The 16,262-nt window shown below is 42.0% G+C and overlaps 1 protein-coding gene and 1 long non-coding RNA gene across 5 annotated transcripts; one reads left to right on the top strand and one right to left on the bottom strand.

The window, feature by feature from the left end:
- The first annotated feature begins 4,320 nt into the window (after positions 1 to 4,320).
- LOC127919148 (uncharacterized) lies at positions 4,321 to 6,142 on the top strand. Of its 3 annotated transcripts, none has more exons than XR_008102074.1 (3): positions 4,321 to 5,322; positions 5,382 to 5,676; positions 5,862 to 6,142. It is a non-coding gene; the product is annotated as an uncharacterized LOC127919148 (long non-coding RNA). The 3 variants fall into 3 exon arrangements; XR_008102073.1 differs by having other exon boundaries at positions 5,803 to 6,142; XR_008102072.1 differs by having other exon boundaries at positions 5,744 to 6,142.
- On the bottom strand, positions 6,086 to 15,679 carry nod2 (nucleotide-binding oligomerization domain containing 2). 2 transcript variants are annotated; one of them, XM_035768036.2, is made up of 14 exons: positions 14,955 to 15,679; positions 14,646 to 14,826; positions 13,900 to 14,198; positions 10,279 to 10,530; positions 9,918 to 10,038; positions 9,109 to 9,713; positions 7,730 to 8,919; positions 7,527 to 7,610; positions 7,304 to 7,387; positions 7,110 to 7,193; positions 6,918 to 7,001; positions 6,696 to 6,776; positions 6,454 to 6,537; positions 6,086 to 6,231 (listed from the first exon to the last, which is right to left on the bottom strand). In XM_035768036.2, the coding sequence occupies exons 3-14, from the start codon at positions 14,146 to 14,148 to the stop codon at positions 6,159 to 6,161; spliced, it is 2,991 nt and encodes a 996-aa protein (XP_035623929.1). In that variant the 5' UTR covers positions 14,149 to 14,198; positions 14,646 to 14,826; positions 14,955 to 15,679; the 3' UTR covers positions 6,086 to 6,158. The 2 variants fall into 2 exon arrangements, with proteins under 2 accessions (XP_035623929.1, XP_035623928.1); XM_035768035.2 differs by having other exon boundaries at positions 13,900 to 14,826.
- Between the last annotated feature and the right edge of the window lie 583 nt (positions 15,680 to 16,262).

The raw sequence follows: 16,262 nt of genomic DNA, 5'->3' as shown, positions 1-16,262 counted from the left end.
AGAGCCAAATGGTAAATGCAGAGGTTTTTTTATCACTTTACAAGATTTTGTGTAGTCTTGCTTTGTATGAATTTGTTTTGACTTTCATTTGCCTATTTGACACACTATCTTTTCATCAATGTCTTCTTAGCACCTAAAGATTTTGCAATTGTTTTAGATGCCATTCCCTCAGGTGTTGCTTTATTATTCAGGAACGTGTTAAGACCTGACCCTCAGAGCCTACCTTCTATTGACCCTGTTGACTCATCAGTAAGATATGTTTTTATTTTGGTCCATTCAACAACAGTGATACGAACCTTGTTTCAGCAGGATGTTGTATCTATCTATACCTTATGTCATGCCTTATTGGAATGGATTTATTGGTAATATCTGCTGGAAGAAAGTTTGGATGTTGCCACACACATACCAACTTGTTAACAAAACTAAGGAAGTTTCTTTTAAAATGGTTTATAAATATTATCCTGCCAACCACTATATGAAGATGTTTATGGAAAACATAAACTCAAATTGTACCTTTTGTAATGTCCACCCAGAAATGGTGTTGCATATTCTTTGGCATTGTATTCATGTAAGGAAAATGTGTCAAGACATCTTACACTCTTTTACACTATTGTGGAAAGATGTACTGCTTGAATTCTTTACCTACGATAGAAATAAGCTGAAACAATTTTATGTAATTAATTTCATTATACTTTTGGTAAAATGTCATATTCACAATTGTAAATTTACAAACAAAACACCACATTTTCTTACCTTACAAAAAGAAATTGAACTATATTTTAAGACAATTAAATACTCTACTTACACAAAAGCTGTTAGAATTATAAGTGTATGTACTGTATGTGGGTCTACAGTCAATCACGGACTACAAGAAGAAACCCAGCCCAGTCACGGACCAGGATGTCTTGCTCCCAGGCAGACTAAATAACTTTTTTGCCCGCTTTGAGGACAATACAGTGCCACTGACACGGCCTGCAACGAAAACATGCGGTCTCTCCTTCACTGCAGCCGAGGTGAGTAAGACATTTAAACGTGTTAACCCTCGCAAGGCTGCAGGCCCAGACGGCATCCCCAGCCGCGCCCTCAGAGCATGCGCAGACCAGCTGGCCGGTGTGTTTACGGACATATTCAATCAATCCCTATACCAGTCTGCTGTTCCCACATGCTTCAAGAGGGCCACCATTGTTCCTGTTCCCAAGAAAGCTAAGGTAACTGAGCTAAACGACTACCGCCCCGTAGCACTCACTTCCGTCATCATGAAGTGCTTTGAGAGACTAGTCAAGGACCATATCACCTCCACCCTACCTGACACCCTAGACCCAATCCAATTTGCTTACCGCCCAAATAGGTCCACAGACGATGCAATCTCAACCACACTGCACACTGCCCTAACCCACCTGGACAAGAGGAATACCTATGTGAGAATGCTGTTCATCGACTACAGCTCGGCATTCAACACTATAGTACCCTCCAAGCCCGTCATCAAGCTCGAGACCCTGGGTCTCGACCCCGCCCTGTGCAACTGGGTACTGGACTTCCTGACGGGCCGCCCCCAGGTGGTGAGGGTAGGCAACAACATCTCCTCCCCGCTGATCCTCAACACGGGGGCCCCACAAGGGTGCGTTCTGAGCCCTCTCCTGTACTCCCTGTTCACCCACGACTGCGTGGCCACGCACGCCTCCAACACAATCATCAAGTTTGCGGACGACACAACAGTGGTAGGCTTGATTACCAACAACAACGAGACGGCCTACAGGGAGGAGGTGAGGGCCCTCGGTGTCAGGAAAATAACCTTACACTCAACGTCAACAAAACTAAGGAGATGATTGTGGACTTCAGGAAACAGCAGAGGGAACACCCCCCTATCCACATCGATGGAACAGTAGTGGAGAGGGTAGCAAGTTTTAAGTTCCTCGGCATACACATCACAGACAAACTGAATTGGTCCACTCACACTGACAGCGTCGTGAAGAAGGCGCAGCAGCGCCTCTTCAACCTCAGGAGGCTGAAGAAATTCGGCTTGTCACCAAAAGCACTCACAAACTTCTACAGATGCACAATCGAGAGCATCCTGGCGGGCTGTATCACCGCCTGGTACGGCAACTGCTCCGCCCTCAACCGTAAGGCTCTCCAGAGGGTAGTGAGGTCTGCACAACACATCACCGGGGCAAACTACCTGCCCTCCAGGACACCTACACCACCCGATGTTACAGGAAGGCCATAAAGATCATCAAGGACATCAACCACCCGAACCACTGCCTGTTCACCCCGCTATCATCCAGAAGGCGAGGTCAGTACAGGTGCATCAAAGCTGGGACCGAGAGACTGAAAAACAGCTTCTATCTCAAGGCCATCAGACTGTTAAACAGCCACCACTAACATTGAGTGGCTGCTGCCAACACAGTCATTGACACTGACCCAACTCCAGCCACTTTAATAATGGGAATTGATGGGAAATGATGTAAATATATCACTAGCCACTTTAAACAATACTACCTTATATAATGTTACTTACCCTACATTATTCATCTCATATGCCTACGTATATACTGTACTCTACATCATCGACTGCATCCTTATGTAATACATGTATCACTAGCCACTTTAACTATGCCACTTTGTTTACATACTCATCTCATATGTATATACTGTACTCGATACCATCAACTGTATGCTGCTCTGTACCATCACCAATTCATATATCCTTATGTACATATTCTTTATCCCCTTACACTGTGTATAAGACAGTAGTTTTCGAATTGTTAGTTAGATTACTTGTTGGTTATCACTGCATTGTCAGAACTAGAAGCACAAGCATTTCACTACATTCGCATTAACATCTGCTAACCATGTGTATGTGACAAATAAAATTTGATTTGATTTGATGGGTGTAAGGTGATATTGTACCCATTTGTGACGGTTTTCTTTAGGTGAAGTAGAGGCAGACCAAAATGCAGCGTGGTGGTTATTCATGTTCTTTAATTTATAAAGACACTACACATGAGATAACTAACGTGAGAAAACCTAAAACAGTCCCATCTGGTGCAAACACAAAGACAGGAATAATCACCCACAAACACACAGTGCAACCCAAGCTACCTAAATATGGTTCCCAATCAGAGACAATGACTAACACCTGCCTCTGATTGAGAACCATATCAGGCCAGACATAGAAATAGACAAGCAAGACATCCAACATAGAATGCCCACTCAGATCACACCCTGACCAACCAAAACATAGAAACATACAAAGCAAACTATGGTCAGGGTGTGACACCCTTAGCCCAATTGTTCTTTGTATATTATTTTTATATACTTGTGTTCCCACATGTACTTCCTGTATGGATTCGTTTTTAATTAACTTAAAAAATATATATATATAAAAAAGAGTATTTGCCCTACGTGTCGTGCAATCAATATGCTGATAAAATTTAGGTAGCATTGTTCTCAATGCTTTGTTAACATTTTCAGCTGCAATAAATGCAGCCCCCGGACAGTTTGCAGCAATTTGGGCCGCCTGGCTCGTTCCGAAATGTGTGAAGACCATTTCCTTCTAACAAAGACCGTAATTAATTTGCCAGAATTGAACACAATTATGACATAACATTGAAAGTTGTGCAATGTAACAGCAATATTTAAACTTAGGGTTGCCACCCGTTCTGAAGAAATACAGAATGGTTCCGTATTTCACTGAAAGAATAAGCGTTTTGTTTTCGAAATGAGTTTCGGGATTTGACCATATTAATGACCAAAGGCTCGTATTTCTGTGTTTATTATATTATAATTAAGTCTATGATTTGATATTTGATAGAGCAGTCTGAGCGGTAGTAGGCAGCAGCAGGCTTGTAAGCATTCATTCAAACAGCACTTTACTGCATTTGCCAGCAGCTCTTAGCAATGCTTGAAGCACAGCACTGTTTATGACTTCAAGCCTATTAACTCCCGAGATTAGGATGGCAATACTAAAGTGCCTATAAGAACATCCAATAGTCAAAGGTATATGAAATACAAATGGTATAGAGAGAAATAGTTGACACGTCATAATTCCTATAACTACAACCTAAAACTTCTCCATTGGGAATATTGAAGACTCATGTTGAAAGGAACTACCGGCTTTCATGTTCTCATGTTCTGAGCAAGGAACTTAAAACTTTAGCTTTTTTACATGGCGCATATTGCACTTTTACTTTCTTCTCCAACACTTTGTTTTTTGCATTATTTAAATCAAATTGAACATGTTTCATTATTTATTTGAGACTAAATTGATTTTATTTATGTATTATATTAAGTTAAAATAAAAGTGTTCATTGTTCATTCAGTAATGTTATAATTACAAATATATATATATATAAATTGTCCAATTAATCGGTATCTGCTTTTTTTTGGTCCTCCAACATTCGGTATTGGCGTTGAAAAATCATAATTGGTCAATGTCTACTTCAAAGCCTCTCAATGGCCAATACAATCCATCAGCAGTGCAGGGTTTATATACATAATGAATTGCCTCCCACATGAACAGTGCTGTTGATAGGTCTGGGATCTTCTATACTGTGACTTGTACAGTGTACACAGATTCATGTAATTCAAACCAGGCATGTGTGTGTGTTGACATGCAAATTACTTGTTATGAGTGCAGAATAATGTGAAAATATTGATAAAAGTAGCATGTGAATTCTTCATATTATATTTTGGAGAAATTATATTTCATTAATAGTACACTGAATTGCTGTTTTACTTCAAATTAAAGCTGCAATTTGTAACTTTTTGGTATTCTCTACACTATACTTGCTTGTTGTCACATATACTGAAACTATTTGATTTTTCCGAACCAGAAAACGGCGGAGAGATTTCTGCATAGTGCATTTAAAAAATGTTATAACCTACATTAACATTTCTCAGTAGGCAAGGTGACATAATGTAACAAGCCGTTCTATCCCCACCATAGAGCACTGACACAATAGGACTAATGTAATCACTGTTAGTGATTCACTGATAAAATAAGAGTCATGTTACCACTGAATCAACCCATGTTATCAAACATACTAGCACTGCCAGTCAATGTACAATAGGGTAGGGTACATAAGAATACTGATGTACCAGTTCAAATACCTGACTGTTATTTGATAATTAGCCAGAAAAAAATAGGCTCATACCCAACGGTGCTTACATAAAACAAGTGTCAGACCAGTTCCTTATCACAATGACTAATATGACTAATATGAAAAGAATGCTACCAAACAAGCTGCCTGTAGTAGCAGAGCAGGTCAGAAGCTGCTACTTATTGTGAATGGATAAAGCAAGCTGCCTGTAGTAGCAGAGCAGGTCAGAAGCTGCTACTTATTGTGAATGGATAAAACAAGCTGCCTGTAGTAGCAGAGCAGGTCAGAAGCTGCTACTTATTGTGAATGGATAAAGCAAGCTGCCTGTAGTAGCAGAGCAGGTCAGAAGCTGCTACTTATTGTGAATGGATAAAGCAAGCTGCCTGTAGTAGCAGAGCAGGTCAGAAGCTGCTACTTATTGTGAATGGATAAAACAAGCTGCCTGTAGTAGCAGAGCAGGTCAGAAGCTGCTACTTATTGTGAATGGATAAAGCAAGCTGCCTGTAGTAGCAGAGCAGGTCAGAAGCTGCTACTTATTGTGAATGGATAAAACAAGCTGCCTGTAGTAGCAGAGCAGGTCAGAATGGATAAAACTGCTACTTATTGTGAATGGATAAAGCAAGCTGCCTGTAGTAGCAGAGCAGGTCAGAAGCTGCTACTTATTGTGAATGGATAAAGCAAGCTGCCTGTAGTAGCAGAGCAGGTCAGAAGCTGCTACTTATTGTGAATGGATAAAGCAAGCTGCCTGTAGTAGCAGAGCAGGTCAGAAGCTGCTACTTATTGTGAATGGATAAAGCAAGCTGCCTGTAGTAGCAGAGCAGGTCAGAAGCTGCTACTTATTGTGAATGGATAAAGCAAGCTTGCCCACACTGTTTACATCATAGAGAACATCACATCCAACATGATCCATAATGTACGTAAAAACATATAATAACCTAGAAATAACACAACTACCATTTTAAGGGAAATGCTACTGAAGAAGTTACATAAATTACAAACAGACATACACATGGCTGTAAACAATAATACTCCAGTATAGTTGACCAGCACTTGGCATCATCAGAATGTAAGCCTGGGTTCCCGCTGTGTCATCTCCTCCACCTCTTCTGGGCTGAGCTCATTACCTCTTAACCTAGAAAGAAAACAATTATTCACTTAACTCTAATGAACAGTCTTTGGATTAGAGACCTTCTTAAGTGATTAGAGATCCAATCTTCACATGAATGGGGAGGTATGGGGAGGCATAGGAGACCACAGCATACTATACTGTATGTATAGGACATGACACTTTGTAAATTACATTTCTCAGCCAGTATATAGCTGTCTAAATGATCAAAGCATTATGCTAACATACCACACTGCCTTCACACTAGTGTTGCTTTCAAGAGCCAGTATTAGACACTCCACACCTGTTCTTGTGATGCAGTTTTTGGTTAACCTGTGGAGGGCATGAGAGAGCAGGGTGAAAGATGTGTTTAGCACAACCACAAATCTACTGCACAACCACAACTATCAAAATGTCAGTTGAGGCAAAGCAGAATGTGAGTAGCTGCAAAGTCTTTTTCAGTATTCAAGATGTGCTATCAATATACTCACCACAGCTCCTCTAGCGTACTGTTCTTGATGAGTGGGGCAAGAGCACATGCTCCTGCATTGCCAACACCATTGTCTACCAGGCTGCCATGAAACATACATCTGACAGTAAGATTTATTCCTATGTGGAAGTATTTTAATGATAACAGGGCTGTCTGAACATATAGTTGCCCATGATAGTATGGATGTGTTAGTAGTGTACATGTTTCATTAGTCTAACATTACCTGAGCCACACCAAGGTTTGGCTGTCTTTGAGAGCATTGGCAATGGCCTCTGCACCTTGATCACCTATTTTATTTCCCCAAAGCCTAAAAAACAGAGAGAAGATTAAAATTGTCAACCAGATATATTATTACAGCATTGTGATAGGCATAAAAACAACTTTGTAATTCTCAGAGACATAGTCTGCTTCCTACCCCAAGAACTGTAGTGACCGATTGAACCTCAGTCCCTCCGCCAGTTGCCCTGCCCCTGCTGCTGTGATGTTATTGTTTCCCAGCCTGCAATGCAAAGTCAGAGAAAGTGTTCGATTGAATATGGTATTAGCGATTGCTGTGTGAGGTAACATTGTACAGTATCTTATATGGTGAGAGTTGAAAAATATCCTCACCTTAGAGAGAGAAAATTCTGTTTCATCTTCAGGAGGTGAGTGAAGCACTCTGTGCAGGCATCAGTTAGCTTGTTGTTGAAGAGCCTTTCAGAGACATTAATCCAGATCAATAAAGGTAATAACCTCATCAGTTTTCTTTTTTACATCTGCATATTTGACATAGCCATAGCATAGCCTAGCTATAGGTCTCCTGACAGTGGAAAATAGATTTGGCCATACTCACGCAATCTTCTGAAAGCGCTCACACTGGATGCCTTTTTCAATCAATTTACGAATTCCCTCATCTGATATGTTATTGTGTCTCAGGCTGAAGGAGTGAAATAAAAAATAGTCTTATTATTAGGCTTTAGTTTAGTGTCCTGCGTGTTGTGTTAATCCCATAGTGAGTGCCATAGTAAATAGCATGGTAAAGCTTTCCACACTTACTATACAGAGTGGCAGACATGCAGGCAAGGCAGCAGCTGCTCCACGCCAACGTCTCCTACATAGTTGTAGTCTAGCTGAAGCCCCACAGGGTTCCTAAGGTGCTGGAGCACATAGGCCAGTGCAGTACACTCCACAGGGCCTATGTTACAATAGGTCAGCTTCAGGTGTTCCACCTCTAGCTTAGCCATAGTGTCTCTGGCGATCCTGCTGTCCTGCATCTCATGGATGCACTTGATGAGCCACACGAAGCCCGGCATGGCGTGCATGCTCTTCTTCTCCCCTTCCACGGGCCGAGGGATGGATTTAAAGTGCTTCTGCATGCCTTTGGACAGGCACGTCACCACCTGCTTGGACTTCTTGTCCAGAGTGGGCCCAGGGCAGGAGAGGAGCAGCAGGCTACGGTGGCGCTGAGCCAAGAGCCCAGACACAAAAGTGGCTGTTATCTGGAGGTTGGGGGTCTCTGCTGCCTTATTGGCCTCCTTCAAGGCCCCTTCTTGTTGGGTCAAGCAGTGCCCCAGACACGCCCTGTGAAAGCCAGGCTGTTGCTGCCTGTTCTGGGGCTGAAAGAGCTTAGGGATGGTGGACCGGTCCGAGTTATTGTTCAGTACAATGTAGAGAGCAGCAAAGAAGCACTGCATGGTAATGTGCAGGAACTCGTAGTGTTTGCAGTTAGTGGAGGAGGAGAGGTCTTTACTATGGATGAGGAACCCCATGCAGATGTCTTCCTCGGTCACCCCACACTTCTGTAGCTCTGTGCCTGTGAAGATGTAACAAGAGGCCCCCAGGCCCTCCATGGCTAGCTGCCCCAGATGCAGGGCAGTATCCTGGTGCTCCTGCACCCATCCTATCCCCATCGTGTTCCTCTGAGAGGCCCGGCGCTGGAAGAAGTGCTGCAGGATCATGAGGTAAACATCTGTGATGGTCTGGGGACTGCCCTCTCCCTCTCCACAGCCCAGCAGCTCCTTATAACACTTGGACACAATCCAGCAGAAAACCGGGATGTGACACAGGCCCAGTAGAGCTGTGTTGCTTCGTAGACACTCCAGGACCCTGGTGGCCACTGTCGGGTCGCGATGATACTTCCTCACGAAGCAGTCGATCCCGCCAGGCGAGAAGCCTTTCAAGAAGACTTCCTTGCGAAGATACCGCTTCAGGGTGGGACCCACTGCCTCTGGCCGGCTGGTCACCACCTTAGGATAAAGGTAAAATTAAATTAGGATGAGGACAAACTTTATTGTCCCTGAGGGGAAAATTGTCTCTATACAGGAACTGCTTTATACAAAATAAACAGTATACATTACCCAGTTGACACATACACAATACATACATTGCACATAAAAATGCTACACATCTCATTTAGCCGTATACATAAAACATACCTTCCTCACCCCCTTCATGAGGGATCCCTGCAGCAAGTTGAAGAGCAGGGTGGGGACGGAGGCACGCTGGGTGGGGCAGCAGTGCCTCTGCTCTGAGTCCGAGAAGCTCTGCATGAGCTCATCCAGGCCGTCGAAGGTGAAGAGGATGAGGTGCGGATGGTCCAGGATGAACTGAAAGATTCGGTCCTGGTCCCCGTCCGGCCAGCAGCAGTGCAGGAACAGCAGCTCTCTGAGAGACAGCTCCCTCTGTTCCGAGCTCAGCCTGCGGCAGCTGAAGGAGAAGAGGAGGATGAAATCATGTAGAGCCGCCCCCCTGGCCCAAAGGAGGTGCAGCCTCTGGAGAAGGGTGCTCTTCCCACTGCCTGCCTCCCCAGAGACTAGCACAGTGTCAGCCTCCTGGTTCAGGGTGCCCACCAGGCCCACCACGTCCTCCAGCCCCAGAGCACCAGTCTGGGGCTGGGCCTCACTGCCACCCTGGGCAAGCTCCAGCTGACCCTCTATGTAGATGTCTTCTAGAGACAGACTGCTGGTTCCTCCATACGTTCTGAGGAAATGTGACTGGGCCGACACAGTGCTGCGCAGCTTCTTCTGATAGGACAAGCACTCTGCAGCAGCACACAAATAATAAGAATGTTTGAAATACACAGGACATCATAGCAAACAAAATAATATCTAAGAAGTATTAGTGTAACAACTATGTGTTAGTGCTGTAAGAGCGTCTGCTAAATGACTTAAATGTAATGTAAATGTATGCAAATGACTTGCAAGTAGCCGTGTGACTTTTAGTGCTTTGTGATATAATACAGTACCTTTGGGAGGAGCCTCTTGGTTAGATGGTGGGGGATGGTCCTCTGTTTGCTGAAAGTATTGCAGTAGGACCTTTGCTGCAGGCTCCCCCTTTGATCTGACTTGGTCCAGTAGACGCCTTGCCTACATGACAAAGAAGTCAATTAATTCACATTCACCCCTACTATCTGAACCTAAATAACATGTCTACTTACAAAAAAAGTCAAAGGACAGCATGACCTGTTTGGATTCAAAGATGTGCAAACTGGAACTTAATTTCCAGGACAGGGAAGTTGTGTAATATCATAGTACTCTACATCATACCAGAAATGTAGATATAAATAAAGCTGTTATACTGTTCTCAGGGTGCGGTTGGTTGGTTACCTGTTGTGAGGGGGTGTACACAGGTAGCTGCACTTCATCGCAATCAGATGGTGTAAAGCTGCCCGTATGCAGCAGGACCTCCAGAGCTCCTTCAATATGGTCCCTTAGCCTCCTCACCAGATCAGGCCTGTCTGTCTGGAGGGTCTGGATAGCTGTACCATGTAGTTCTTTTGTATCATCTCTTGTATTTTCTAGATTGGCAGTACGACAGTTTCCAAAAGAAAGGCCAGCTCTTTGGGCCTCAGGGAGGACCTGTTTGAAAGCAATACAATTAAATAAAAATGTAATGATCTGTATCTATGTAATGATTTGTATCTATGTAATGATCTGTATCTTCAATTATCTGTATCTATGTAATGATTTGTATCTATGTAATGATCTATATCTATGTAATGATCTGTATCTTTAATGATCTTTATCTATGTAATGATCTGTATCTTTGTAATGATTTGTATCTATGTAATGATCTGTATCTTTGTAATGATCTGTATCTACGTAATGACCTGTATCTATGTAATGATCTGTATCTTCAATGATCTGTATCTATGTAATGATTTGTCTCTATGTAATGATCTGTATCTTCAATAATCTGTATCTATGTAATGATTTGTCTCTATGTAATGATCTGTATCTTTAATGATCTTTATCTATGTAATGATCTGTATCTATGTAATGATCTGTATCTATGTAATGATCTGTATCTTTGTAATGATCTGTATCTATGTAATGACCTGTATCTATGTAATGATCTGTATCTATGTAATGATCTGTATCTTCAATGATCTGTATCTATGTAATGATTTGTATCTATGTAATGATCTGTATCTTTAATGATCTTTATCTATGTAATGATTTGTCTCTATGTAATGATCTGTATCTTTAATGATCTTTATCTATGTAATGATCTGTATCTTTGTAATGATCTGTATCTATGTAATGATCTGTATCTATGTAATGATCTGTATCTATGTAATGATCTGTATCTATGTAATGACCTGTATCTATGTAATGATCTGTATCTATGTAATGATCTGTATCTTTAATGATCTTTATCTATGTAATGATTTGTCTCTATGTAATGATCTGTATCTTTAATGATCTTTATCTATGTAATGATCTGTATCTTTGTAATGATCTGTATCTATGTAATGATCTGTATCTATGTAATGATCTGTATCTTTGTAATGATCTGTATCTATGTAATGACCTGTATCTATGTAATGATCTGTATCTATGTAATGATCTGTATCTTCAATGATCTGTATCTATGTAATGATTTGTATCTATGTAATGATCTGTATCTTTAATGATCTGTATCTATGTAATGATTTGTATCTATGTAATGATCTGTATCTTCAATGATCTGTATCTATGTAATGATTTGTATCTTTAATGATCTTTATCTATGTAATGATTTGTATCTATGTAATGATCTGTATCTTTAATGATCTTTACCTATGTAATGATTTGTATCTATGTAATGATCTGTATCTTTGGGACATGGCAACTGATTTGTAACGCTCAACATTTTTGCAGAGTGGCTTTTTACTAAGATGATACGTTAGGAACACCTGCTTTTTCCATGACAGGTGAATCCATGTGAAAGCTATGATCCCTTATTAAATTCACTTCAATCAGTGTGGATGAAGGGGAGGAGACAGGTTAAATAAAAAAATTAAGCCTTGAGACAATTGAGACATGGATTGGGTATGTGTGTGCCATTCAGAGGGTGAATGGGCAAGAAAAAAGTTTTAAGTGCCTTTGAACAGGGTAGTAGGTGCCAGGCGCACCGGTTTGAGTGTGCTGCTTTTCACACTCAACAGTTTCCTGTGTGTATCAAGAATGGTCCACCACCCAAAAGACATCTAGCCAACTTGACACAACTGTGGGAAGCATTGGAGTCAACATGGGCCAGCAACCCTGTGGAACGCTTTTGGCACCTTGTAGAGTCCATGCCCTGACAAATTGATGCTGTTCTGAGGGCAAAAGGGGGTGCAACTCAATAGGTGTTCCTATAGAGAAGGTGTTCCTAATGTTTTGTACATACAGTGTGGAGAACAAGTATTTGATGCACTACATTTTGCAGATTTTCCTACTTACAAAGCATGTAGAGGTCTGTAATTTTTATCATAGGTACACTTCAACTGTGAGAGACGGAATCTAAAACAAAAATCCAGAAAATCACATTGTATGATTTTTAAGTAATTCATTTTTATTTTATTGCATGACATAAGTATTTGATAAATCAGAAAAGCAGAACTTAATATTTGGTACAGAAACCTTTGTTTGCAATTACAGACATCATACGTTTCCTGTAGTTCTTGACCAGCAGGGGTTTTGGCCCACTCCTTCAAACAGACTTTCTCCAGATCCTTCAGGTTTCGGGGCTGTCGCTGGGCAATACGGACTTTCAGCTCCCTCCAAAGATTTTCTATTGGGTTCAGATCTGGAGACTGGCTAAGCCACTCCAGGACCTTGAGATGCTTCTTACGGAGCCACTCCTTAGTTGCCCTGGCTGTGTGTTTCGGGTCATTGTCATGCTGGAAGACCCAGCCACGACCCATCTTCAATGCTCTTACTGAGGGAAGGAGGTTGTTGGCCAAGATTTCCACCTCCATGCTTCACAGTTGGTATGGTGTTCTTGAGGTTGTACTCATCCTTCTTCTTCCTCCAAACACGGTGAGTGTTTGGAGGAGTTTAGACCAAAATGCTCCTTCTCCCATGACCTTCTCCCATTCCTCCTCTGGATCATCCAGATGGTCATTGGCAAACTTCAGACGGGCCTGGACATGCACTGGCTTGAGCAGGGGTACCTTGCGTGTGCTGCAGGATTTTAATCCATGATGGCATAGTGTGTTACTAATGGTTTTCTGAGACTGTGGTCCCAGCTCTCTTCAGGTCATTGACCAGGTCCTGCGTGTAGTTCTGGGCTGATCCCTCACCTTCCTGATGATCATTGATGCCCCACAAGGTGAGATCTTGCATGGAGCCCCAGACTGAGGGTGATGGACCGTCATCTTGAACTTCTTCCATTTTCTAATAATTGCGCCAACAGTTGTTGCCTTCTCACCAAGCTGCTTGCCTATTGTCCTGTAGCCCATCCCAGCCTTGTGCAGGTCTACAATTCTAGCCATGATGTCCTTACACAGCTCTCTGGTCTTGGCCATTGTGGAGAGGTTGGAGTCTGTTTGATTGAGTGTGTGGACAGGTGTCTTTTATTCAGGTAACGAGTTCAAACAGGTGCAGTTAATACAGGTAATGAGTGGAGAACAGGAGGGCTTCTTAAATAAAAACTTACAGGTCTGTGAGAGCCGGAATTCTTCCTGGTTGGAAGGTGATCAAATACTTATGTCTTGCAATAAAATGCAAATTAATTACTTAAAAATCATACAACGTGATTTCCTGGATTTTTGTTTTAGATTCCGTCTCTCACAGTTGAAGTGTACCTATGTTAAAAATTACAGACCTCTACATGCTTTGTAAGTAGGAAAACCTGCAAAATCGGCAGTGTATCAAATAATTGTTCTCCCCACTGTACATCAGTAATGAGTCTGTTCAAAACATGCTCATACATCCTTTAGAACGGCATCACCTGTGAAGAGCTGTGCCTACATATCTTACCTGTTTGAAAGCAGCCAGAAGCAGTCGACAGGTCTCATCTCCCTTGGTGTACACCAGATCTAGTAGCACCCTTGTGTTGGCACACAGACCACGGCATGGTACCAGTACATTCTGGTATTCCTCCCAGAACAGCATGCCCCAGGACAGGAGTAGGTCCAACACACTCTCCAGACCCTCAGAAGAGCCACCACAGCACAGGGCACGCAGCAGCTCTGCTCTCTGCCTCAGGACCAGCTGCCGGGCACTCATACAGATGTAGGATCTTAATTTGAGCCAGTTTGCTACAACAGGAAAATAATCTTGCAGCAATAGGAAATGTGAATTATTATGTGGATTATAATTAATGGACATTTCAGTAGGGGTTGTTAAATATTTTGTTAGGGAAAATCAAGTCTAAAAATGCACACAGGCACAGCTTCAAGTCTGCCACCATCATGCCACACCCACATGATTTACTCTCATTTCCTCTGTGATGTCAAGGAATAAAAATAAATGTATCACCGAAAAGGGAAATGTATGAACACAATCCAAAATTGATCACAAATTTCAATACCATTGACTTGGGAAAATACAGATAAAGTCAAACAAGTTTAGAGAAGGCAAAGAGATAGCTAATGTCATATATTGAATTGTGCATAGAGAGCGTGTGAGTAACAGGTGAATCCAAAACGTGATGATAAGCCTCAAAGGAAACTGTGGCACCTGCATTTAACTTTACATCTGTAATAGATAAAATTGTAACTTACGTTTCAGCGGGAGACTTGTCTGACTTCTTCGAGATCATCATCTGTCTGCTCGAGTCCTGGGAAACAGAATGGTCCACGCAAATGGTACATGCAGAATCGTCAACTCCTGTCTCTCTTCCTCATTCCACAATTCGTCATTCCTCATTTCGCTAAATTGCCCGCTGTAAATGATGGCTTTTTCCTAAACCATTTAATAACGAATCGATAAACATGTTAACTTATTATTTCAAGGTGAAGCATTTGCAAGTTCTCCAAAAGTATTGTATTATTGAGCGCTATTGAATTATGAGAAACCACATGTGAATGTACCTTTTATTTACAGGGAAAGTGAAAGTGACATGTCAATTAAACGTTTAGAATTTGTTTAAATACTGGCTCTTTATTCCAATTATTAATGTCCCTTCAAATAGGTCTGTTAGAGCCCCACGTATTTTGCACAAAAAAAAATATCAGTTTGTAAATGCTGAGTTTCCATAAACCTCGGGCGCAATGTAGATGTCAAAGAACGCGCAGTTTGGGGGTAGAGTAGTGGGTGAAACCATTCACTCCAGGAAAAGGGGTGATATAAATAAAATTTCATTTCATTATGCGTTGCTGAATGCATAAGAGTATTTGCTGCCATTGTAGTAAGGTTGGCAATACGAGAGGTCTTCGGACTTTTTCTTTGAAAGAACAACTAGTGGGTTTTAAGTGCTTCTTCCCTGTTTGGGAAGTTGGTTTTCCCGCTCCTGAGTCTGAGATAGATATTCTGAGAGCAGTAAGGGTGTGGCTGTGACCCTCCTGTCAATGCATGTCATCAATGTTTGATATATTTTACTGCAGATAAAAACCGAGTCCGTGTGCCTTTCTTCTGGGGGCTACGTGAAGTTGGTGACCCGGATCTACAAGATCAGCCATCGCCAATCACAGCAGTGCTCCAGAGAAGAGGACTACCTACACCTGCCGTCAACTTCATGAGACAGTCAATTTAAATATGTCCACACCAAAAAATCCAGGTACTCTGGTCAAGCCCAATGGTGATCCACCACTTTTACTGGTGAGTGAGGATTTATAACCTAGGGGAGTTAACTGTGATATTGTAACCCCCCATATTGGTAGGGGGGCTCAGATAGCTCGAATGGTAGAGCATAGCTTTACCGGGCGTGCTGGTGTAACATCAGTAAATGAACAAGAGTATGTTATTGATCTAACAACATGTCAGAGTGATGGATATGATAACTCCAATGATGATGAATACCTTACGCAGTAGAGTGTTATACTTGATTTAGTCAAGCAGATGGGTCAAGAGATTGGTCACGGTATTGCTTCGAGTCTGTCAGCAAGTAATATCACTCCATCCAAGGTATCTGCCGACACTGTCCCAGTGTGCATGCCAGATTGGTCTAAGGTTAACTTTGTCATGAAATCTGACATGTGTGAGCCACCCACTTTCAGAGGTGATGGAACAGATAAATGTACTGTGTATGAGTGGCAGGAAATTATGAAGACTTACTTGGTAAAGAAAGGTCACAAAATGCCAGAGCGAGGTAATGAAATCATGGAAAAGTTAATGGGGAGGGCAAAGGATTTAGTCAAGATAGGAATCTGCAGCAACCCTCTTGTTCCATCAGCAGAGAC

This window comes from Oncorhynchus keta, unplaced genomic scaffold, assembly GCF_023373465.1.
Source record: "Oncorhynchus keta strain PuntledgeMale-10-30-2019 unplaced genomic scaffold, Oket_V2 Un_contig_1587_pilon_pilon, whole genome shotgun sequence".
Classification (NCBI taxonomy): domain Eukaryota; kingdom Metazoa; phylum Chordata; class Actinopteri; order Salmoniformes; family Salmonidae; genus Oncorhynchus; species Oncorhynchus keta.
Note: the sequence above shows the minus strand (reverse complement) of the source record. Positions and strands in the feature narration are given on the sequence as shown.

Coding starts and splice junctions, on each gene's coding strand:
- nod2 (XM_035768035.2), bottom strand. CDS start 14,250: ATGTCCATTAATTATAATCCACATAATAATTCACATTTCCTATTGCTG. Junction 7,194..7,303: donor CAGAATTTTCTCTCTCTAAG/GTGAGGATATTT, acceptor TTTGCATTGCAG/GCTGGGAAACAATAACATCA. Junction 6,777..6,917: donor CAAACCTTGGTGTGGCTCAG/GTAATGTTAGAC, acceptor GTTTCATGGCAG/CCTGGTAGACAATGGTGTTG.